This window comes from Microcaecilia unicolor, chromosome 5, assembly GCF_901765095.1.
Source record: "Microcaecilia unicolor chromosome 5, aMicUni1.1, whole genome shotgun sequence".
In the NCBI taxonomy this organism is placed as follows: domain Eukaryota; kingdom Metazoa; phylum Chordata; class Amphibia; order Gymnophiona; family Siphonopidae; genus Microcaecilia; species Microcaecilia unicolor.
The window spans coordinates 95,467,218-95,493,474 of record NC_044035.1 but is presented as its reverse complement, the minus strand read 5'-3'; the positions used below and the strand labels follow the sequence as shown (position 1 = coordinate 95,493,474).

The window sequence follows — 26,257 nt, the reverse complement described above, 5'->3', positions numbered from 1 at the left end:
ATATTTATGGTACAGTAAGGTTCTGAGTGTGTTTTTGCACAAAGTTGTGCATAATGTTTTGCAGTTGAGCGATTGTGCTTAGAATATGCTTTGAGCAACCACTTTATTCTTTGACATATGATACATATCTAATATCTAAATTTAATAAAAGGTATTAATTGTGACTTTTATTTTTATTTATTTTTTTTTTCTGTGTGTTATCAAACAATTATGGATTTAAGCTCCACCCCCGCCCCCTTTAGCCTCCCCAAACAGTTGGGCCACCAACCGCCTATGCATACATGGATGCACCTAGAGTTAGACATATTTAGGGTTACCATATGGCTCCAGAAAAAGGAGGACAGATTGAGCCAGTCTGGGTTTTACTTCCATTGCTTTCAATGGAAGCAAAACCCGGACTGGATCAATGTGTCCTCCTTTTTCTGGAGTCATATGGTAAACCTAGATGTATTCTATAAACTACAGCTAAATCTAGGCGCAGTTTATTTATTTATTGCACTTGTATCCCACATTTTCCCACCTGTTTGCAGGCTCAATGTGGCTTACAAATACCTGTAATGGCATTACCATTTCAGGGTACAAAATACAACTGGTGTTACAAAGATGTTAAGAATAACAAGGTTCACATGCCAATATGATCAAACAGTTATAGAAAGGAGACAGTCATAGTCAAGGAGTCGTGGTGGTATGTTGTGGTTAGAAATGGATTCTCGTGGTAAGCTTTAGTGAAGAGATAGTTTTTTAACGATTTGCGAAAGTTGGTTATTTCATTAATTGTTTTTAAGTATTGTGGTAGTGTATTCCACAACTGCGAGCTCATGTAAAAAAAGCTGGACACATGTATTAGTTTGTATTTTAATCCCTTGCAACTGGGGAAGTGTAAATGAAGAAAAGTACGGGCAGATCTTTTGACATTTCTGGGTGGGAGGTCCACTAGGTCGTGCATGTATGACAGGGCGTCTCCGTAAATGATTTTATGAACTATCGTGCAAATCTTGAACGTGATACGTTCTTTAAGAGGGAGCCAATGTAGCTTCTCTCTTAAGGGTTTTGCACTTTCATATTTGTTTTTCCAAATATGAGTCTGGCTGCGGTGTTTTGGGCGGTTTGAAGTTTCTTGATAATCTGTTCTTTACATCCAGCGTAAAGTGCATTGCAATAGTCCAGGTGACTTAGTACCATCGATTGTACCAGATTTCAGAAGATGGCTCTTGGGAAGAAAGGTTTTACTCTTTTGAGTTTCCACATGGAGTGGAACATTTTCTTAGTTGTATTCTTCACATGGCTTTCAAGTGCCTAGGCAGAAATATTTTTGGCAATGATTTTTCAGGTGCCATATACAGAATCTAGTCCATAACGGGCATCTTATTTAGCACATGCTAAATCTGTTAACACACCTTAGTAAATGGACCCCTTTATAAGGGATTTGAGCACAAAGAATAGTGTCATGAGCAGAAGTGGCTCTTATAAATTTGTGTAGGGGTGTACACACATCAAAGGTGATGGAACTTGATTGAATGGCAGATTGTTGGAGGGCAAAGCATGGAATTATGGGTGGGAGAATTAGTGGGAGTTTGGAGAGGATAGTGAGGGGAGAGGTTTAGGGAACTCCGAGACTGATGGGAATCTGGAGAGGATAGGTATGAATTGGGGTGGTTAGATGGGTTGGGAGTATGAGGGTGTGAAATGTGGATAAGAAAAGGGGGATGAAATGTGGGAAGAGGTTCAGGCATGCTGTGAATAATCTGAAGAACTGCAGAGTGGATGAGATGCTTTGAAAAAGGATGGGGGTGCTGTGGAAGGGTATGAGAGAGGAATGAGAGGGGTTGAGTGAGAGTAGAAATGGGGTTAAAAAAAGAAGGTGAAGAAGATGCGAAAGGATAGAGGATAAGAGAAAAAGTGGCCTGGAGACAAGAGAAAGAAGGAGAGACAGGGATGGAGCTGGGACTCTTAAGTTGATGAGAGGCAGTGGAAGATAGATGAGGACCAAGTGGACAGAAGTTGAAAATGGAAAACTAGGGAGTGGGTTAAAGATAGAGAAGGGATGGGAGACTGGGGAAGGAGAAATACAGAGAGGGTAATGGGATTACTGGAGAGGGAATGAGAGGGAGATGGGAAAAGCTGGTAGGTAGATGAAAGGTGAAAAGGAGACCAAGGACTAGAATGAGAAAAGTGGAGAATGAGAGGTAAATTCACATATGGGTTGATATAGAGGCAGAGAATGGAAAAATGAAGAAAGAAGCATAAAAAAAAGAAAGATTAGTGGCAGATGGATGTGGAGAAGGAGGGGAAGAAGGACACAAGGAGTGAGAAGAAATGAAAAGGCCAACCTGGAAAACAATTTAGAAGACTGACACAAAAACTGGAGCAGATTGGGCCCAACCCATTTAGAGAGGTGCCCAGACAACAAAGATAGAAAAGAAAAAAATATATTTGTATTTAATACTGTTTAAGGATTGTCATGTCTCTGCTTTGGGAAATGTACATGTTTTCTATTTTGTATTTAGCAGAGTACAAGAGAAAATGCATTAACATGGGCAGCTGTGAGTTCTCTTCCTCGTGCCCTATATACTCACCTCCCTATGAAAACCCCTCCACATGTAAAACAATGATTAACACTATAAACAAATAACACATAACAACTGACTGGATTAACACAGCCACAGCTTTGCCTATTGTAAACAGAACAAGTATCAGTAATATTATTAAGCACAATCACCGAAGCTGAAGGAACAAGTTGGATATAACAGGAACAGGAACCTGAACTCAAAAGCCACTTGCCATAACAGCTATACAGCCATGCCAGACCAGGTATCCACTCGTCCAAGCCCCACCATTCCAGCTAGAACTCATGGCCAGGGTTGCCAGATAGCAAAAAAAATCTCCCAGACTAATCTGCTTCCAAAAGGAGCCCAAAATAGCCCAAGCTATCAGAGGAGCTGGGGGGGGGGGGGGGGGGGGAATGTCCCCTACCCAACAAGCATATCTGAGGAGCGGGGGGGGGGGGGTCCCCAATGCTGCTGTGTGGCATGCTTGCTCACCTCCTCCTCCAATCCCACATGGTCACTGCTCACCAGCACAGCTGCTTCTCACAGGGATCATGAGTTATCATCAACTGATTACCTCATTACCCACCTCACCTTCCTATTGGACAGATTTGGAGCCTGAATGAGGCTTGAGATGCACCAAGCCTCATTTCAGCACCAAATTTGACCAATAGGAAACAGAGCCAGAAACAGCCCGAGACTGTTCAAAAGTGCCTGCAAGCAACTTATTAAAGCCACTCAATTCTGCAGGAAAACTGCAGAGTTGGCAGCACTGCAACCAGTAAAGCACTCCTTGCCACATTACCGGGTTAACTGACCCACCAATTAAGAATTAATTTCCACCGCTGAGTGAAATTTATGGATATTAACTTAAATCCCCCACCCCCAAGAGCCCGATTATCTCAGGTGACTGCCCAGCTGCAACTCCTTGTATCCAAACTACTGCCTGCTGCAAATGAAAAGTAAAGAGTCTCCACCATGAAGACTAGGATGCAGCAAGAACGGGTGGGAACATCACCTCCACGGAGCAGGACTCAGGTCCTCTGCTCAGGGCATTGATTTTAGTAGTCCTCCAACTCTCCCTCCCTTCCTTAATTCATACCAGTCCCTCAAATTACTTTGCACCACTGGGATTCGAAAGTAAGCCCACCAATCCCAACCTGCTTGGATCCCCCAACCTGACCCTGGCAGGCACAAGGAATTAGGGCAGCATAGCCCTGTTAAGGGGTGGTGCTTGAGACATTGCTGGCCCTTGTCACTTCTGTTTCTTGTTTACAAGTATTGCACTGCTTAGAGTCTCGCTTTCTCAGGGGTCTCCATTTCAGTTTTTGCCTGCATGTTTTTTTGTGGTGAAAGTCTGACCATGTTCTGCAAGTGTGACTGAGGTGAAGGATTCTAGAGGCATGTAATGTCTGTGTAGGAATGTGAAACAGCCCCTCTTGTTCTAGTTTCTCAATAGCAGGCATATTCAGGGCCATCTCAAGGCAAGATGCCACTTGAGGAGGAGCTTGGATGCAGTTCCCCCTGGGCCGAGATGCCGCCCCCCCCCCCCCCCAGGTATTTTACCTGGTCACGGTGGCTTTCCAAACTTGGCAGCGGCAGCAATTCTCATACGCTGCCCTGCAGGAAAGAGGTGGGTGCTGGCAGTGTCAGGGCAGCGTATGGGAATCGCTGCCAGATTTCAAAAGTCACTGTGACCAAGTAAAATGCTGCTCCCCCCGCCTCAGATGGCCTAATGGTCGGGCCGCCCCTGGGCGTATTGATGCTCTGGGGGCCCAGTGTAATATTTATAGTACTGTCTTTTCACAGGTGGATTAGGGCTGTTATGGTGTGATGAGTTTCCTCTATAGGTTTTGAGTGTCATTTTGCGCAGGGTCTCGTGTTATTTTACAGAGTGTCTAGCCCTGTTTGAAAGCAGGCTCTGGAGCAAGGAGTGGCCTAGTGGTTAGGGTGATGGACTTTGGTCCTGAGGAACTGAGTTCAATTCCCGGCACAGGCAGCTCCTTGTGACTCTGGGCAAGTCACTTAACCCTCCATTGCCCCATGTAAGCCGCATTGAGCTTGCCATGAGTGGGAAAGCACGGGGTACAAACATAACAAAAATAAAATCACTCACACTATAAATGTTCAAGACCAGTGGCCTCCACATCCTGTAGAGTCCACACAAACAGAAGCCCATCTGCTTTAAACAAAGTGTCTAGCGGTGAAAGGAGCATGGACTGTTCCCAAGGTGATAATCCCAATTTTAATATTTTTTGGTATAGAGACTTCTAAGAGGAATAGTTCCATTGTTAGGGAATATGGTGTTTATGATATAGAATTGGAGGTTCAGGGTTTATAATGGTCCTCCACCATACTAAAAAAGAAAAAGCTGAAAACATATTCACATGATAGCATTATGATGAGCCTATTTTGAATAGTAGAAGTTATTTTGTAAGTGTTATAAGGCTGTTTTAGAGGTTTTTGTGATATTTAGGGGTCCGTTTACTAAGGTACGCTGAAAACTGGCCTGCACTATTGTAGGCGCGTGTTTTTGGCGCGCACAGATCCATTTTTCAGAGCGCCTGTAAAAAAGGGCCTTTTTAAAAATTTTGCCAACAATGGACGTGCGGCAAAATAAAAATTGGCACACGTCCATTTTGTGCCTGAGACCTTACCACCACCCATTCACTTAGTGGTAAGGTCTCACGCATTAACCGGGCGGTAATTGTCTACATGTGTATAATGATGATTCCGGCCCGGTTTCTGGCGCTCGTAGCGGACACATGTAAAAAATGAAATTACCACCCGGGCCATGTGGTAGCCGGGCGGTAACTCCGAATTGACACGTGTTAAGTGTTCATAGGCACCTACGTGGCTTAGTAAAAGGGCCCCTTAAACCTTCATTTCCCTTAAGATGAGAGATATATCTCTATATATGCCTTTGTAAAGTAGATGCAACATATGCACCGATGTGTCTTTTTTGCTCAGACACCTTGGGATAAAGTTACCTTCTAAATTGTTACAACTGTAAATGAGCAGTATGTTTTAATATAAAACAGATTGGCTCAAGATATACAAACTCATTGATGCTGCCTTTTAACATAAAACTTAAAGGTTAATGCATGGGTTTTCAACTGGGGCGTAGCCAGACCTCACAGTGGGAGAGGGCCAGAGCCCGCGGTTAGGGGGCACATTTTGAGTGCCACCACGCCTCATCTTGCCTCCCCACCGCCTCACCTCCACCCCCCCCCCCAACACCTCGCCTCCTCCCCTACCGCTTCGCCTCCTCACCGCTTCCCCTCACAAACAAATACTTTTGCTGACGGGGGTCCCTAACCCCCGCCAGCCAAAGCCTTCTTCAGTGCACAGGAGGAGCAAGAAGAAGAGCAGGGGGCAGGCAGCAAACGTGGCTGTGCCAGAGACCGGCACTGAAGAAGGCTTCAGCTGGCGGGGGTTGGGGACCCCGCCAGCCAAACCAGGGGCCCAGACGATATTTGCAGGGGCCCAAGCCCCTGTGCCCCTCCCAATAGCTACACCCCTGGTTTTCAAAGCATTGAACATTAACAAAGTTCGTCTTGATTTATCCATTCATATCAATGGAGTTTTTGCTGTACTGCAAAAGCTTTGCTAGCCTGCCACAGTGTACCCAAAGAATTGAAGAAAATTAAGGACTGAGCATACTGCAAGGTCTTTCTAATCTCCACCCCCCCCCCCCCCCCTCTTCCCCTTGTAAAATGGCAGGAAAATAAGAACAAGAAAAGAACCGGTAACATGATACTGTACTTTGATCAAACCAGAGCTTGCAGCTTTAATTGTAAAAGCAGAGTAATAGAATTCAACATTCCTCAGGCCACAGGCTGGAAACATAGGACTGGTTCATCTGCCTCTACTGACCTGGGGCTGTGTTACTGGGCAGGTCACCTACAGCAGCAAACGCTCCCTGCAAAACTTGTTGTTTTGGCGGGTGGGGGGCTCTGGACAGGTTTATTGCCAGTATTTTTGCTCCACATATGTTACTTTTAACTACAGATCACAAAGTCTTTCCTGACCCGAGGAAGGTTTAGCTCTTAAAAGCTGGTTTAAAAAAATGTATACATTAGTCCACTAAAACGGTATCACCTTCTTTTTGTTGTTGTTGTTAATTTATTAACCATTAATTCTGTGCAGATTACAGTAAGTAATTACTTTATCTGAGTTTAACTATCTTTGTTTGCTGCTACAAGCAAAAGCTAGACGTCTGCTGCTACAGAATCTGTGATTGTGCAACTGGTCAAAACGAGATTTTTTTTCCTTTTAATCTTTGTGCTGTAATTTTTAAAACTGTTTCCATTAACACTTCTCAAAAGAAACGACTTTACTATTCACATCTGAGGCAGCCTCCCAGTTAAATGCTCAGGCTGAGTCTAGGTGTCAGGTTACAGCAAACCTACACCCCGGCAAGCAAGCGCCCTATTTACACAGAAATAAATCAACCCATTGCATTGTATTTTGCCAATGTCTACTTTTAAAAGGTTCTCAATGAAATCTGGAATCCAATCAGAAGCAGTTGGGCAAGGATGTCTGCGGAGATTGAAGAGGATCGTCAACTCAAATAAACCTTTTGCCTTCACTTTTTTTATTTGGTTTTAAATTCTAAAAGCAACTGTGAACTTTGGCTGCTTGAGAAAAAGTTGTGCGTTTCTCCAAGCACGAGAGGCAATCGAGATGTCCTGCTTGTCACATGGAAGGTGAACACGATCCAAAGGGATTAATTTGCTCTCCTGCTTGGGATTAAGGCTAAATCACCGTTTAAGAACTAAAGAAGAATTCTTGGAAACATTACAAACAAAAAAATCCGAATAGTCCACGCTGGTGGAAAAAAATGACCTTACAACCACGTAAGATTTCTTCCGATGCTGTTGATGTTTCAGAAAACGTTTGTTAGCTGGTCGTCTTCGGTAGTTTGCTTGTAATGTTGAGTTAAAAAAAAAAAAAGCAGTTCCTTAAAATATATGAACGCTGCTGCCTGGGAAAGAAGGTTGATCTGTTTATTTATTTTACGTTTGCAGTCCAGTGCCTGAAAATATATTTTTAGACCTTGCTGGTGGTACTTGGAAATTGAATGCAAGGCTGCCCTATGCTTTCTTGACTTCAGTGAATAGGACTTCTTTTCTCGACTGCGGCAAACTGCATGTGTGCAAGAAGGAAAGTAGGCAAAGGCAGCCTTGTCATTGGCTTTGAATAAGGCAAAAGCAGGAAGCAGGGCTCTCGTTCCAAAACCTTCCCACTTTCTTTGCCTCCTTGAGAAGTTGCATGGAAGGTTTCTAGGTCAGGGCATGTATAGGTCTTTATATACATAATTTTACAGATTTTATACTGTTCCTCCTCTAGCCTGGAAAGAAACCGCATTGAAATGTAAGTAGCTTTAGGCTTTGGTCCCACTCCTCCCCCCACCCTTGTTGGAATGTGCCTAGCTGGCTCTTAAATTCTTACTGTGCATGTGAAGTTAATGAATGCACTTAATTAAACCTGTTGCTCTGCTTAAACACTACTTCTATTTTGCTTCTTTGTGGTGTTTTAATTTTTATCCAAGGCACTGAAAATTTTTTTTTTTTTTGTTACAAAGCTTGTTATGTACATGTATTTGTGGTTTTTCTACTGGCTTGTATATTATATTTGTGTTTAATATCTACTTTAACCACAAGTAGAATAAACTTCAGTGACGTATACATAAATATATATTACTCTGTACATATTCATATAATTACATACACAAATTATCTGTATTCAGTATATATGCCACAAGCAGTATAAAGTAACATGTACTACATTATAAACATATTAATAATAAACACGTGGTGGGTAATATTATAAAGCAATGCATACTTTAAGTAGTGAGGGGTCCTTCTACTAAGGCGCGCTCTTTCATTTTTAGCGTGCACTAAATGCTAGCATTCAGCATGTGCTAATGATTAGCACGTGCTAAAAATGTTACCATGCCTTTGTAAAAGACCCTCTAAAGTACTCTCCTACTTTGATGTATTTTAGTCATATATGCGTGAATGTGGCCACACATGCCTGTAAGGGATCTCTTTTAAATTTCCGTAAAGGATCTCTTAAATTCCCAAGTGGCAGAAAAGTTCATACATATATTTGCCAGTGGGCATGCACAGGGGTGGAGTGTAGGCGGAGCATATATGGGGCTCTTTTTACAAAGCCGCAGTAGTGATTCCCGCACGGCAAATGCGACGAAGCCCATAGGAATTGAATTGGCTTGATCACATTTGCTGCTTCGGGAATCAGTATCGTGGCTTTGTTAAAAGAGCCCATAGTATTTTATAATCTGCGCGCGTACTTTAAAAATATGAGCACAGACGTTTACTCCAGCTCTAGGGCTACTGTAAATATTCGCACCTGCCACTTACGCTAGTATATTATGGAAACATGATGGCACCTACCCGCCTTTATAAAATAAGCTTAATATTTTATTTGGCTCTATATAGGCTTCCAATAAAACATTTAGAGCCCTGTTTACTGAGGTACGCTAGCGTTTTTAGTGCGTGTTAAATGTAGCATCCGCTAATGCTAGAGACACCCATATATTTCTATGGGTGTCTCTAGCGTTAGAGCACAATAATGTTTAGCACACGCTAAAAACATTAGCGCGCCTGTAGTGTAGATTAGTAAACAGGGCCCTTAAGCTGAAAACAGTAGAATAGCATAATCGTTAACTGTAGTAAAATGCTATTTTATCATAACTAAAAACTTTCTAAGACTAAAAAATAGTAAGAATACATGAATGAACTAAATATTATTACTTCTGGTGTATGAAACCAGCACATGGGCAGCTTTCCTTCACATTTATACATGGCATAAGGACCTGAGTTATTAACATTTTTTTCTCATTCTGTGTTTAAAGCAGATCAGACCCAACAGTGACTTACATTCAATTCAAATTCTGTACGTCCATGAAGAGTAGATTTAAAATGCAATTAATATTTACAGAAATAGCATTAGTCTTACTACCAGAATATTATTTTAGCACAGCAGCAATCACCTTCTGTTTTGAAAAGGTATTTTAACAGCCAGAATTTTCCTGCTACATACATGGATTCCAAAGTACTATTTACAGAAATTTGGGTTCGACTCTATCCAAAGAAGGTAGCATACAAATATAACATAACACAAAAGAAAATAATATAGCATAACAACTTGGGTTCAAAAACGTCCCCCAAACTAAGCAGGTCTGAGCACTGTTCAGTTATCATACCACCAGGAAACCCAGACTAATGGTGCAAAGACATGTTCAGGGAGGCTGTGGAGGGGCTGGCTTCACTTACCACCCCGAGTCCTGTCATGAAACCCTGCACCATTTAATCCCAATCTGCAGGCCCATAATGAGAGATTAAGGCAGCTATTGTTACAGTATAGAATATCTTCCCTTCAAAATGTATTGAGTGGGAATATGCTGTTTTGTAAGCAATAGACCAGAGTCTGAAAACTATTCCTATTGTTCAGGGCACTCAAACTATTCTTCTTAATTATCCACTAATTACTGTGCAGATCAGTGTTTTCAAACTCTCTAAGGGCTTGCAAAATGGGTCTGTGATATGGGAAAAATGCCTGTGGGGCTGCAGTGTGACTGATAACCCAGAGCAAGGAATTATTGCATAACTAAGCCCTGGTGCTTTTATGATGTGTGCTTGGGACATTTAATTTTAAGGTTGTGCTTGTGCTGGCAGGTGAGGACGCCCTGACAGGAGATACAGACAAGTATCTTGGACCCCAGGATCTCAAAGAGCTGGGAGATGATTCCTTGCCTGCCGAAGGATACATGGGCTTCAGCATAGGAACTCGCTCAGCTAGGTATTCTTTCATGCACGTTTTCTTCTTTCTGACTAGCTCATTATAAAGTGCATGTGTCCTTTTATATTTTATGAAATAATGTTAATCAGATTAGAGAGAGACATGCACCTAGAACCTATTGAACATAAAAATGTACTGCAGGCATTTGTTCCATTTCAACCTGTTTCCGACAGCAGGGAAGATACTGTGACTCTTTTGCAGTATGATAAAGACGTGAACGCCGTTAAAGTAATCTTATTATAGAATGATATGGATAGGCATGACTAAATTAATTTTTCTGCATCAGAAAGGCCTAATTAAAATGTGTTAGCTCTGTGTAAAGCAGTCCTATGCATCTGGCCCATTGCATGTACTTATATGTACCTTGTAATGTAAGACTTTAGATCAATAAAAGGTTTTAAAGGTTTATTGCAAAGGTTTGAGTTGCCAGTCAGGAATCTGCTACCCATCAGTGTTTACTCCCAGGGATAGACAGGCTTGCAGAAGAGAGACAAGCCAGCCAGTTGCCAGACTATTTCTGCCGGATGCTGTTCCTTTTAACTCTCTGATGCAAAGCTTTAGATCACCCCAAACAGGATTATTCACTGCTTGAAACAAACCAGGAGCTGTGTCTGATGAAAAAATTACCTCCACAGTTGTGGACTAACAGGCAGCATGTTTGCTGACAGACAAAATGAATGTGAAGCTAATAATTAAACCTCACAAGAGCAAGCCCTGGAGGCCTTTTCCTATAGCTTTAATGATCTGCTGTAAAAAGGTTCTTTCATTGTCTGAGCATGAATGACGACTCCCACAAGGTAAGGCCCGGGTGTTATTGTTTGCCCTGTCTGTCCAGTTTGTCATGGCTGCCAGGCGTTGAAGCAGTCCTTCTAAACCTGTTCCTCCTTTAAAAAAAGTATATATTCCTTCATGTATAAGCCCTCTGCCAATCAAATGAATGCTCCAGCATCTATGTATATATATCTATATATATCTATATCTATTTTTTTTAACTGCCTGGATATTAAAGTGCAAATAATCCTAGAATTTAATGACATGATTGTGCTAAGCAATCTAAATTCAGTTTGATCAGGTAATTTATATTGTAGTAATATATATTGTGGTCAAAGCATATCAAACCAGCTGAATCTCTGCATAATTTTAAAATAATTTAAAAAATGCCGTTGATGTAAACAAAAATCCTTTTTAACAAAAAAGAGCCATTCTGATTTATTTTTATCTCATAAAAAGAAATTTCCGTGGCTTCCATTTTTCTGATTTGGACAGTATCATACTTTGTTGCTATGTGACTCCATTTTTGTATCGGCAGAGTTTATACACATGTTATGCTCAGAGGAAAACAAGTACTGCATCTCCTTCATGTTCAAAATGATTAAAGCGCAATTCAAATTTATGTTTTCATGTAAGGGATTCTGATTTACAAAGCTGCACTAGTTGTTGATGCAGCAGGTGGGGGGGGGGGGGGTGCCTCATTAACAACTAATGCAAAAAGAGAAGGAACGTGAGCGGAAACTGCATCATACAGTTAATGCATAGTAAGTACCTCAGCAATGCTAGTTAACTGGCAGAAAATGAGATGCAGTTAGCGCCACCTGAATAGGTGAAATGGAGGAGTGGCCTAGTGGTTAGAAATGGAGGTGAAATGGAGGAGTGGCCTAGTGGTTAGAGCGCTGGACTTGAAATCCAGAGGTGGCCGGTTCAAATCCCACTGCTGCTCCTTGTGATCTTGGGCAAGTCACTTAACCCTCCGTTGCCTCAGGTACAAACTTAGATTGTGAGCCCTCAAGGGACAGAAAAATAGCCAGTGTACCTGAATGTAACTCACCTTGAGCTACTACTGAAAAAGGTGTGAGCAAAATCTAAATTAATAGTAATAATAACTGCATCATGTTATTTGCAATACAGTTAATACACGTTAAAAAAAACTGTTTGGAATAGCCCCAACAATTAACGCAGAGGTTTTGTAGTTTATGCTTTAATTTTGGCAATTAACACACGGTAACAGCAAAATCTAAGTAGTGCTACCTAAAGGAATAAATCTTACGGCACTTCAATAAATAGGGCCCTCTGAGTGTAACATTCAGAAATCGGATGCTTAAAACGTTTATGTTTTTCGACCATGGCACTTTGTTTTTCCCTTCTGATTCTTTGCCTTCTCTTTCTTCCCCTCCCCCCTTCCACATTTCTTAATGTAGCCCTAAGGTCAGGTAAGATGACACAGCAGCTTTGCTGCATTTCTTTGCTCTCTGCCTTGCTCATTTTCATATTATTTGGCATTGTGAAGTGATGTGATGTGGAGTTTGGTTCATCCTTAGAAAACAACGCTTTAAGATTCTTCGTGCTTTAACGAGCATTGTATGGCTTGCTTTTTACATAGACTCTATAATTTGCCATCTCATACGTCTGAGAATGTACAAATGCAATGTTAAGAGAAGTGGAGGACAGACTATTCTAGGGATCTTGGCAGTGGTCCATTGACAAGAACTGTCAGATGCAAAAAGGGAAGTTTAAACCAGCAGTGTCAAACTCATTTCACCATCAGGCTGGACTGGAAAGAAATGTATTAAAGTGGGTTGACCATGGCAGGAGAAGTACTCTCAGATGTAGTATGTTACAGCAAATGGGAGAATAACCCTTAAGCTTTCCCTTCAGACATAGGTGTCAGAATAGGGGGAGCCACAAGTGCCATAGCACCCCCAAAATTTTACCTCCCTCCTCCATGAGCTGTTTATTTGCCTACTTTGCTCCCCTGAGTTGGCAACTATACAATCTGCATAAGAAGAGGCATCATTGCATTGCCAGCCAGTATGGGGGCCTTGAGTGCCTGTGAACAGAGCTGGCAGGTCCCACACCAGCAAATTGCACTTCATGATTCCTCTTCTTATGCAGATTGTAGAGAGAGCAAGGTAAGCAAATAAACACCTTGCAGTAGGGAAGGAGGGAAATGATGAAGTGAGGGGAGGAAAGGAGATGTGTAAGAGACCAGGGGGCAGAGGAGGGAAGGAGAGAAATGCTGGATACCACAAGTGGGAGGGAGGGAAAGGATGGAGAGAGAAACTGAAGGTGGGGATGGAAAGAGACAAATACTGGTGTCCTTGGGGGGGGGGGGGGGGGAGGGTGATAAGGAAGGAAAGACATGCTGGAGACCATGGGGAGGAGAGAGATGCTGAAGAGGGTTTGAGGGAGGGAAGGAAGAAGAGAGATGCTGGACACTGGTGGGTAGGTTTCAGAGGGAGGGAAGAAGAGAAATGCTGGAGGCTGTGGGGGGGGGGGGGAGAAGGAGAGAGGTGTTGAAGAGGGGTGAAGGAAGTAGGGAAGGAGAAAAAAACAGGACGCTATGGGGGGGGGGGGGAGAAAGAGATAAAAGGGAGAAGGAGGAAGGGAAGGAGAGAAATGCTGACACCATGGGGGGGGGGGGGGCTGAGAGTGAGGGAAACAGATGCTGGATGAGATAGGGGTACTGTGGGATGGTAGGATGGGGTGAGAGGTTGGGGGTGGAGTGGGGTGCTGGGGGCAGAGATTGGGCACTCCCAAACAAAAAAGCATTCTGCTGCCCATGCTTCCAGATGTTGCAGCTACTAGGCCATCCCCTTTAATCTAGCATCTGACCAAACAGCAGGTACGGGATGTGTGTCTATCTCTACCTCATCAACCCTATCAATCTCAGTCCCCCTTTCCTTATATTTTTTTGGTGGTGGTTAGTTGGGGCGCTTGCCCCTTTAGGAAGCCTACAGGGCCCAAGCTATAGCAGATATCTGTATGCAACAGCAGCAGTAGTGGAAGCAGGGGTCCTGCCCAGGGTTCCAGCAGCAGTAATGGTGGTGAGAGAGATCAACCATGGGGGAGAGACGGGGGGGGGGGGGGGAACTTTGCAGTGGTAAAGAGATCTATCATGCAGAGGGTGGGAAAAAAACCAGAGAGCTTTGTGACAGAAATAAGAAAACTCAGCTGAAGGGAGGAGGGGAGTGTTCTGCCTTGCTGTGAGCTGTGTCTGCAAAGATAGGCTGGGGCGGGTGTCAGAGGACAAAAGTATGGGCCTGATAAGAGAACTTGTTAAGCTGGAAACAACATCTGGCCCTTATGTTTGACACCCCTGTTTTAAATAGTAAAACATTTACTGTTTTGAAAGTCTGTCCAGTTGTTTTTGCTGGATGCCTGGTTTGATCTGACTTTGGTTTTCTGGTCACAGTAGGCTAAAGGATGTGGCATGGTTTCCTAATCCTAAATGTACCTTCCAGGGCTGACCTTGTGCTCTGATTACTGTAAAATCATCTCTATTGATATCCAGTGAGCAAGGCAACAGAAATTTCAGTAGAAGTGAGGATATTTCCCTTTGTTGTATTTAAAAATTGCAGGCTGTTTGTCCAGTAAGTTTTAATGTATCTTTCCTGTTAATAACAAAATATGGTATTCTGCTTCTACTGGAAATGGCCAGCAATATTATATATTTATATGTGTTACTAGTAACAGGCATTGAATTATTTTATTGACTCATTTTGACAATTTTGTTTTAGAGTCCGTCCTTGTTTATAGCTCATAGTTGCTGTAAATTTGATTTTCTGTTCCCTGGAAGATGCATGCATTAATTTTTTTTCTGTTCATCTCATCGTCAATTATCGGTTCTATGATAAATTGTAAATACAACAGCCTCCGCTCCTTCAGTTCGGATAGGTCCTATACGCTGAACAGAAGTTCTTTTGCACGGGACAGCATGATGATTGAAGAACTTGTTGCACCCTCAAAGGACCAGGTATGTTTTTGTTTCTTTTGGGGGGGGGGGGGCGGGGTTCAGTGATATTACAGCACTTAACTAATCTTAAATCAGAGGGAGGCTAAGAGCCCATTTGGTAAGATCTTAGTGACTTTTCTCCTCATTCCCATCTTCTGAAAGGAGGTAGAAGGAAAGTGATGCCTTTTTATAACCGATACTAAGATCTGTAGTAGAATTGACTTGCTAGAGGGGAACTGATGAGATGAGATCTTGAAAAGTGTGAAGGGGCTTGACAGACAAGATTTATAGTAAGAAAAAAAAAGGCAGTCAATAGTTTATGCCACAGAAATGCAGAGGAGCTGCATTTGGGGGGTGGGGGAGAAGAGGTGAAGTATTGATAGTCTCCAAACATAAGATGAATGTGCGATTCATCCCACCTGATGACGTCAAGATTCCAGAGAGTGATGCATGGCAGCACAAGAGTTCATGGATTTTAGAATGTGTAGGAAGAGGTATAAACAGGTAGTAATTTCTCTGTCCAGATATTAGCTTTTTTAGGAGAGGGGAATTATGTTACAAATCTTCAAATATCTCAAATCTATAAGAAAAATAGTCAAGAGGAAAAAATGTTCTAGAACAAAAGGCCATACTAGACTGTTAAAGGAGTAGACTGAGAAGTAATAAGGAAAGGGTAGTAGATATGCAGATTCATTGGGATCCAGTGAAACATGGAATAAGCACAATATTTTGTTTATGGTGGGAACATGGAGTTAAAGTTAAGAGATTAAGTATTGTCTGTTGTATTGCGGTAGGGAAAAATCATAAGCTGACTTAAATGGTTAGTGGTCTTTATCTGCCCTCATATTCTCTATTTGATGTGTCATTGGATGATGGGAAAATTATATATGTGGTTACCAACGATGATAGTTCTCCAAGAGACTTATTTTTCTAACTTATATTGGCAGTGATTTGTGATACATCTTTCCTCTGTCCAAGGAGCAAAGGGGATGAGAATTTTGCTATCTCAACCCTTGTATTCTTAGAGCACAGCATTATCACAGAGTTCAGGCCAAGGCTGAACTTTTCTTTGCTGAGGGTGGGTAAAGTTTTTAACCAACATGATTGACACCCACTAGAGTATGATTGAGTCTAGTTTTGGAGAAGAAGCCAGGTCTGCATCTCGTGGTAGGCTTTGAGAGACTGGCTAGGTTGCATCTCGGTGAGTAGAATAAGATGAGATTAAGGAACTGTTTGCTCAGGATATAAGTACTGCACTGCTGGAACCTAATCCCAAATGCACAAAATCACAGGGCTAGTTTTCACATACAAATAAAGGGCACATTAATAAGATTCTAGATATGAATGTGGGCTAAGCATTCTTGTATAGAAGCATTTATAGAATTTTCCTTGATCAACTTCACCCATACTAAGTATTAGCATTTTCTCAATTTTGATTGTAAATAATTTAGAAGGAGCAGTACCTGGTACCCAGCCATATGATCCTATTCCTTTTTACAAAGAAACAAAGTATATGACAGCATCCGATCTGCCCAGTTTTGCTGTCCATATTGCTAAGAGTACATTATTATGATTATGATTATTATTGGATACCTAATATATTGCTTTTTTGTGGTACAACCAAAGCAGCTTACGTATTATATACAGGTACTTTCTCAGTCCTTAGTGGGCTCACAATTTGCATTAAATTGTACCCTCATCTGGAATCCATCCCAATCCCAACTGCCATACAATATGACCACTTGCAAGATTTCTCCTTATGCGGGAATGTCTAGTCTGTCTTCCTCCTACCTACTAGAAAGGAGGAGATAGCTGCTGGTTTGATTTCTGTCATCACAGTACAATCAAACATAGGAGATGATGGCAGATAAAGACCTGTGCAGTCCATCCAGTCTGCCCAACAAGATAAACTCAAGACATATGGTATGTGATGCTTGGAGTGGAGGAGTAGCCTAGTGGTTAGTGCAGCGGACTTTGATTCTGGGGAACTGGGTTCGATTCCCACTGCAGCTCCTTGTGACTGTGGGCAAGTCACTTAACCCTCCATTGCCCCAGGTACAAAATAAGTACATGTGTGTGTGTGTGTATATATACATATATACACACACACACATATATACCTGATCTTGATTTGGCCATGCCGTTTTCAGGGCATAGACCATAGAAGTCTGCCCAGCACTGGCCTTGTTCTAAAATTTCTAAAGTTAACGTTGAAGCCCCTGAAAAGATCGACTCTAGCCACGATCTGTACAATCAGGGCATAGACCGTAGAAGTCTGCCCAGCACTGGCCTTGTTCTCCAGCTTCTGAAGCTGAAGTTGAATCTGTCCAGCCACGATCAGAGCACAGACCATAGCAGTTTGCCCAGTACTGGCTTTGCTTCTCAATTACTGGTGTTGCTTCCTAATCTCTGCTAATCTAATCTAAATAGGCTCCATTATTGATGAGTTTCCCAGGTCCTGTGCATAGCCTGTCGGAAAGAACCAGCTATATTAGTGTCTACATTTCTAGTTTTTACAGAACATACAACCTGATAGACAGACAGATTCAGTTGCTAGTCAAATCTAGTGTCACTGGGACCACGTGGATGCCTATGTTACTGCTAGAATCTCTAAACATGTGTATTAACTTTTTAAGTCATCCATCATCTCAGCCCAAAACCTGTAACAATAAAGGATGTTAACAACATGGGCTACTGTTAAGATGTTATTTTACTGTTAACCCCAGTTATTAGTAAGTAGGTTGCATTGCATAAAATGGGACCTGTGCCAAAATAGCATAAGATAATGGTAGAATAGCATGTCTTAATGGTAACCCACATTGATAACTACAGCCCTAATAATACTTTTACAGTACTACTGGATGTAAATAGTACTATACAGTGGTAATAAGTACTGAGGTACAATCCTCCTCATTCTGTAATCTTGTGTGCACATTTTCATGCTTAGTGTGCAAAATTGGGCACGCAGGTTATATAATACTGACAGTTACACACATAATTGCTTAATTAGGTGTGAATTAACCAGTAATCAGTGGCGTAGCAAGGGTGGGGACGGTCCGCCCCGGGTGTCAACGGGTTGGGGGGTGCTCCGCTCCATCCATCCACACCCCCCCTTGGCATGGAACCGCCTCCCCCAACCAAGTTCCAGCTCCGTCCACCCCCAGTGTGGCGCCGCCTCCCCCCCCCCCGACGCAGTCCCCACTTGCCAACCAGGTTCCAGCTCCGTCCACCCCAGCGTGGCGCCTCGCCATCTGCAGCACTGCTGTAGAAAAAAGAAAATCGCCTCGTCGTCGGCCCTTCCCTCACTGTGTCCCACCCTCGAGGAAATAGAAAGTTATGTCAGAGGGTGGGACACAGTGAGGGAAGGGCCGACGACGAGGCAATTTTCTTTTTTCTACAGCAGCGCTGCAGATGGCGAGGTGCCACGCTGGGGTGGACGGAGCTGGAACCTGGTTGACAGGTGGGGACTGCGTCTGGGGGGGCAGGCGGCGCGGTGCCACGCTGGGGTGGACGGAGCTGGAACCCGGTTGACAGGTGGGGACTGCGTCGGGGGGGGCAGGTGGCGCGGTGCCACGCTGGGGTGGACGGAGCTGGAACTTGGAAGGCAAGTGGGGACTGTGTGGGGTGGGGGGTGCCGTGCCATGTTGCCCTGCACCTGGGGGGGGAGCAGTGGCGATCCGCCCTGGGTGTCAGGCAACCACGGAACGCCACTGCCAGTAATCAGTGATTATTGGAATTAATTAGTACCAACTTGGCCCTAATTAGCAGTTACACATACAACTGCACTTAGGTGCTATTCTGTGATGTGGATAGTGTCAGAGGAGCATGGACTTGGGAGGGGCATGGGTGGGCCAGGGGCATGCCAAGCAGTAACCTGTTGAGCTTATGCATCTAACTACCACATTTACATCTGCCGTAGTGCTAGTGTTCTAGCGTAATTGCTATTATAGAATTTGCACTTTAGTTGCCTATCTTTAGGTGACTTAAACAGAATTGCCCTCTATATATCCCAGCCCCAGAGAATGTACAATTTAAATGGATACTAGAGGCAGAGAGAGAGAGAGCGAAAGAGAGATGAACTGTTCCAGGGTCACATGAGTATCTGTGGCAGAAGCAAGGTGTGAAGCTTGGCTTCCCTAGTTTTCAGAGTGCTTCACCAATGAATTCCATAAATCAAGGTGAACAGAGACTTATCCCTGGATTCTATATATGGAGCCCAAATTTGGGTGCGCTTCTGAGAGGCGTGCACAACTTGGCTAATGAGCCATTTACGAGCAATAATTGGATGCTAGTAACCAATTCTTGACATTAATTGGCAACAATTAGGATTTGCGTGCACATCTGGCTGTACACTATTCTATAATGCTGGGCACCTAAATCCCGTAGTGTGCAACTCAAAAGGGGGTATGGTTAGGGGGATGGGCATGTGGGGGCTAGGGCATGCCAAAACGTTGCATGTTGTGTTATTAATAGATCTCCATGCCCAACGTGGGTGCTGGGATTTACACCAGGTTTCAGCAGGATAAGTCTGGCACCTAGAGCTGGATTTTAAAAAACCCCGGTGCTAAGTATTATTCCTTAAGCACACCCTTTATAGAATACCTCTTAGCGTCAATCTTTTCCTGTGCTCATTTTTGTGCACCATTATAATTTCCCTTATAGTGTGTAGGTTTTTTATTGTTGAAGAAAATTCTTTTTTTTTTCAATGTCTTTATTGACGTTTTGCATCACAGAATACAAAATATAGCAACTAAAGATACATGATAATAACCAGTCAATATGTTAATACATCTTTTTATGAAATAGAGAAATGTGGTTTTTCACATTTTCTGGCTTAAATGGAAGGGGGTGAAAGAGAAAACATAAGATAGACAGAGAAAACATGGGTGATGAAAGTCACTAGTTTATAACATTATGAGGACAGTTTTCAAATAGTTGTGAAGTATGCAGGGTGCTTTTAGCATGTGCATATCACACTAATTTTCAAAGGGAAACCATGCAGGTATTTTGTGAAGACTGCTTTAAAAAGTACATGTGTCAAAGTCAACCACACACTTTGCAGCTGCTCTTCAGTACAGGCCTAAATATGCCTCTGGGAAGCCCATCTCTCAGCTTGCTTTAACATACATATGCAGTGGATGTGAGGGATTATTTAAGCCAAGCCATTTCTCTCAGTTACAGAACTTTCAAAACATGCCTCCCTATACAGCAGAGCTTCCCAAACTGTGAGTCGGGACCCAAAATTGGGTCACAAAACTCAAATCTGGGTCACAACCTGTACAGGTTTTGCATAAGGGTGTCATTCTGGGGGAAGGGGGTCACAATTTTATTTGGCTGCAATCATGGGATCACAACCACAAAAAGATTGACAAGCACTGCTAGACAATGAGAGATTAAAATTACAGCTGAAGCACTGTATTTACCATATACCTTTATTTTCACTAATGGTGGGGCTTATCTTCAGTTGAAAAAAAGGCCTGGTACACAGTGGTTATGCCTTTCTTCTAAGCATGTTCGGTTTGGTAATCCTTTTAACTGCCACACTCTCCTTCTGCCTGGGGTGGTCTGTGTCCATTGTGTCTCTTTTCCAGTTGTTCTCTTGGCTCTTTTTAACAGCAAGGCATTTGAGTTCAGCCCAGCAGGCCTTTGTGAGCAGACTTCTTACCTCCACTGAACCAGTTTCACTGTGTGACTATAAAGCAGCCGTGACCTGGGGAAGTGTGCGACAGACCCAGGAGACCTACATGGCTGCCAGTGGCATTTTCTTTCATCGACTCAAATTAGTTCCTTTTTTTTGTGTGTGTGTGTCTCTCTGGGGAAGTAATCCATTATAGATTCCAAACAAGTCTGTTATTAAAGATTTTTGCTTCTAGTTTTCCAGATATTTTGGCAACAAATGTATGTAGAATAAAAGCAGCAGCTTTTTTATGTACAGATTTTCTGTTATGGCCAGCTTTTAGTCAACTCACGCTGCCAAATAAGTCAAGGGCGCCAGTGTGATTTTCCAGGCTCGTTCTTTCTGGTTTTTCCATTTGTCCTCTGTGGAGCACAGCTTTTCTTGCAAGCTAATGCTACATTTGTAGGAACCTAAAACATCAAAAGTGGGACTTAAAAAGTTTAATTTTGAGCTGAAATCACATGGGGAATCTAGAAATCATTGCACTCAACACAACCAAGTTTCAGTTAGCTATCAGGTTAATACAAAGAAACAAAACCAAACAAGAAAGAAAAGATGATGATACATTTTTTTTACTAACTTAAGACATTTTTTTACAGCTTTTGAAGGCCAGAACTTTATTACTCAAGTCAGAACAGTGATTTATGCATGGAAATAGGTGATAAGAAAAATGTGCATATGACAGGCACATAAATTTACTCATGTACAGCCTGTGTATGCATAGCTGTACCCAGACTGAGCAGAGGTGTTAGTGGGGGCAGGGTTGAGGAGGGGTTTGCATTTATGCACATATTTAGAAAATATACGTGTGCACTTAAAATAACAACATTTGTGCAGTCGTTTTCAAAAAAGAAGTTTTCAAAATTCACAAGTACCTGCAACCTTTAGTTTTGAAAAATTGCCAAAGCCTACACAGGGAAAAGTACGCACCTATCATTTACATATGGTTTTTGAAATTATCTCATATTAGTTCTGTCTTTATTTTTACAGATAAAAGCATATGTGCTCTCTTTTATGTGCAAGCCAAGCCATTTAGAAGTACAGTTTGTTAAAAAGTGATAGATTGTAAAGATAAGACTTCAGAACCCCTGCTATATTTATCCTGAGCTAGCACCCTTGAGAGCCACAAACAGGCCTGGTTTTCACAATGTCCACAAAGCTTATTCATTAGATCTGTTTGCATACGCTTGGTCCAAGAACCAGGTTGATTTGATGTTATGTTTATGTTCAAAGGCAGACTTGTGTGACCTTTTGAGAACTGGAACTGAGAACCACTGACTGATGATAACAGCATTTCAATACACCAGTGCTAACGGATGCTTTCCTCCATCCTTTTTTAGCATCTGTCGCTTACAAGGGAGTTTGATTCCGATTCTCTCAGACATTACAGCTGGGCTCCAGATACCTTGGACAATGTGAACCCCATCTCAAGCCCCATCCATTCTGGGTAAGTCATCTCAGGGTTTTCATTCATTAAGCTGTGGAGTGTAGGGCACTTCAGTTACTTGAATGATAATGGACACCACAGAACACTGGTAATTTCTGTGGATAGGTTAAAACTGTGTTGTAGCCTGATGAGAAGCTAAATAATGCCAGAGGCCAAGCCCTAAATGTTTTTCTCTTTAATCATTTTGAAATTCATTTTCACAAAATTTTTATCAAGTGATGAATGTTTATGTTTTCGACTGAAACCAGTGTTGTCCTTGAGTAATTTCCAGGACATTGTACAGAGTATGGTTCTATCTAGGTTGGATTACTGCAACCCTTTGTACCTCGGGCTGTCTAGTACGAGGAACAGGGCATTGCATTTGGCCCAGAACGCAGCAGCTAGACTTGTGGCTGGGATCCCCAGATCTGAGCGTATTATGCCAGTTCTGAAACATCCCCATTGGCTGCCAGTGCTTTTCCGAAAACGATTTAAGGCACTGGTTTTGGTTCATCAGGCCTTATATGCATCAGCTATGCAGTACTTCAATCAAGCCATTCGTGTTTATAATCCACGGTGAGCTTTGCAATGCGCTTGTCTCTGGATACAGTAGGGAAAGTTCATTATGTTGAAAAAGAGTCTTTCTGCTTTCTCTGTTGCGGGGGTTCGTTTATGGAATGCCCTTCTGGGACCACTTCGTTTGGTGGTTCAGTTTAAAAACAGAGTTCTTTGTAGAAGTTTTTATGTAACAGCAGTGGATGTTATGGATATGAAGCAGAGTAATATTTTTGGTTTATAAATATATGTGTGTTGTATGATATGTTACTATCCAGTTCTTCTTTTTAGTATGTATGTTTTAAATTGTAAATCACCCAGGTTATAGGTGATGCATACATTTTTAAAATAAATAAATATGTTTAAGACTTGGTTGCTAAAAGTGTAGAGAGGGCATTGAGTCAAACTTAGGGCCCTGTTTACTAAGGTGCGTTAGTGTTTTTAGCTCGCCTACACTTAGCACGCGCACTAACCATGTAGGCACTTATAGGAATATTGTAGGCACGTACATGGTTAACGCGCATTTCAAATGTTAACGTGCCTATAACACTGCTTAGTAAACAGAGCCCTCAGTAATGTACTTTTTACTTGTAAGCCTTGCACAAATTTTCTAAGCCAAAGTACACACATACTTTCACTTTGAAAGTTGTCATGGGTACAGAGTAGCCATGAACATTTGCATCTATTTTTTGCATGTCATTTTAGCTGTGCAGAAAGAATTTTCAGATGACCGGTCGTTACTTACCCACGTAGAAGGAGATGGCTTTGAAAATTGTTCTGAAATAGTGAGAAGTTCTCCGCCCCTCGCTTTCAACTTAGATATCTGGAAATCGACTTCATACTCCTTTTTCTCTCTTACTATCTAAAGCTTTGTTTTGAACATTATACTAACGATTCCAATTATATAGGTTCTCCAGAACTTCAATATCATCAACATTGGTATCCTGTAGGTCTACATTTCTTTTAAAAATGTTATTTAGAAAGACGGTGATAATTTCATTTTTGCATTTTAGGGCCCTTTTAGAAAGCTGCGGTTAGTTTAGCACTTACCACATGTTTAATGCAAAAATTAACATGGGTAAGTGAAAGCCAGTGCAGTAAATATAGGGAGCATACCCAGCATCTGCCTTGCATTTACTGAAAAGGCAAAAGGCTATCGCAGAGGCACCAAATAGCAAAGGAGAATTTGTGCTATTGAGCACCACATGTAACACTCAAGCAAAATAAATAAATAAATAATGCAGCAACAAATTGCTGTGACACATTCCCCCCTCCCAATCCCAACTTGGACTTACCACTCACAAGTCTCTGCTCCTTCGCACAAGTTCCCTGCTTCTCCACACACAAGTTCTAAGACTCCCTGTACATGTCCCCATCCCTCCTCACACAAGTCCTTCAGCTCTGCAGTCCAAACCCCACAACTTCCCAGTCCAAACCCCATCCTTGCCACAAAGGGTCACCCCTGCCATAAAAGCCCCATCCCCACCTCACAGACTCTGTGCTTTGCCTTCCCCCCACCCCCTCCCCAAGAATCTAGGGCATTCCGTAATGTAGCCTCAGTCAGCAGTAATCCCTCTCCACTGTCGCTTGGGTTGGTGCTTCCTCCAAAATAGTGTCTTCCTCTAGTGGTAGTTTCACAATACTACTGCTAAGAGCCACCCATGAAGGGCAGGTACATTTTGGAGGATATACCAACCCGGATGACAGAGGAGAAGAAAGTAAAAAGATTACCCACATAATATAGATCCCACCCCCCACCCCCACCCCAAGAGAATAAACAATGAAAAAATAATTCATACATCAAGTTCATTTTAAAGAAGGGAGAATCAAGTCAGAAAGAAAAGAAAAAAGAATTTAATGATAAGCTAAAGGAAAGAACTCTACACCTGGAACCCTTTTGTTAGAATAGAGTGTATTAACTCACTGCTAGTGTCCTTGTACTCCTTTGATTTGTCCTCAGTGCTGTGGCATTAGGGAGACATATCTCTTCTTGTGTAGTAGATATTGAGAAGGATTAATTCTAGCAATTATTCTTGCTGATGGGAAACTTTTTAATCATTAATATCCCAAACTGAAGCTCTTCTAACAAAATGGCAAGGTAGCTGCAGGCAAACAGACTATTATGTCTAGAGCAGGGGTTCTCAATGCAGGCCTCGAGACACACTAAGCTAGTCTTGTTTTCAGGATATTCATAATTAATATTCATGAGATAAATTTGCATGCACTGTCATTACTGTATGCAAATTAATCTCATGCACATTCATTGTGGGTATCCTGAAAACCAGACTGGCATGGTGTGTCCCGAGGACTGGGTTTAAGAACCCCTTGTTTAGAGGATGTGAATTTAAAACCTTTAACAGCACAGAGAGGTTCCAAAGTACAGAACAAACAGTGAAAAGAAGCACCAGGAGCCTTTAAAATTGGGACACAGTTTCTATAATCATGTAACTTGAACATCAATTCTTTCCTAGATGACCCAACATGGGCCGTGTTTCGGCGCACAGTGCCTGCGTCAGGGGTCAATTGAGTAGTGATTTCTAAGGAGTATAAAGGGACCATTCTGGCTCCAGTTTGCTGAACGATCAAGCACATTCTATTTGTATTAAGCAGGACAATCATCTAACTTGTCATCTCCAAAGGAGAATGCTCAGCTACTCCTTAGAAATCACAACTCAATTGACCCCTGACGCAGGTACTGTGCGCCAAATCATGGCCTGTGTCTAGGAAAGAATTGATATTCAAGTTACATGATTAAAGATACTGTGTCCCCATTTTGAAGGCTCCTGGTGCTTCATGTCGCAATTTAAAACCTTTACAGGGATTAGCCAGATGGCTTGTAGGTATATAAGTACATAAGTATAGCCATACTGGGGTAGACCAAAGGTCCGCAAAGCCCAGTATCCTGGTTCCAACAGTGGCCAATCCAGGTCACAAGTACCTGGAAAGATCCTAAGGCAGATTTTATGCTGCTGTGCAGTCTCTTTTGGGAAACCTGGGTTTGATTTCTGAGTCCAGTTGTGTTCCTTGGGCTGGCAGGGATTGGGATGTTGTGCAGGGGAGGAGGGAATCCCAGCCATCACCTTTGTTTGCAAGAGGCAGGATGCACAAGCACCTAGCTTCCAATGGAACTGTGGTTAGTGGCTCCTAATGAAGGGCTGTCACTTTAATAGGTGAATTAGATGAGCATTGAGAAAGAGCTCTGTACAATGGTGGGAAAACTAAATAACTTCAGATGACAGCTCATGGCATCATAACACGATAAAGTCCAGTTCCCATTGAGTGGAAACCCAGAAAGCGCAGGGGTGAGGAAACTGCAAAAGCTAAAACTACAAACTAATAAAACACAATAAAAACCATTTTTTAAATACATGCTTCAAAAGAAATCTGGATCTTGCAACTAATTGGCAGTGGAAGAAAATGTGTTTTTAACAGCATTTCAGCACATTGCAAGGTAATTTGCTGCTTATTTGGCACACATTAACATTCTAATAGAAATA

At 42.3% G+C, this 26,257-nt stretch overlaps 1 protein-coding gene across 1 annotated transcript in view; it reads left to right on the top strand.

Annotated features, from left to right (window-relative positions):
• The window catches only part of ANK3 (ankyrin 3), an 889,892-nt gene that overhangs the window by 706,028 nt on the left and 157,607 nt on the right, over window positions 1-26,257 (top strand). The window contains 3 exon segments of the mRNA XM_030203110.1: window positions 10,250-10,373; window positions 15,021-15,123; window positions 22,120-22,226. Of these exon segments, the coding sequence (XP_030058970.1) occupies window positions 10,250-10,373; window positions 15,021-15,123; window positions 22,120-22,226 (334 nt within the window).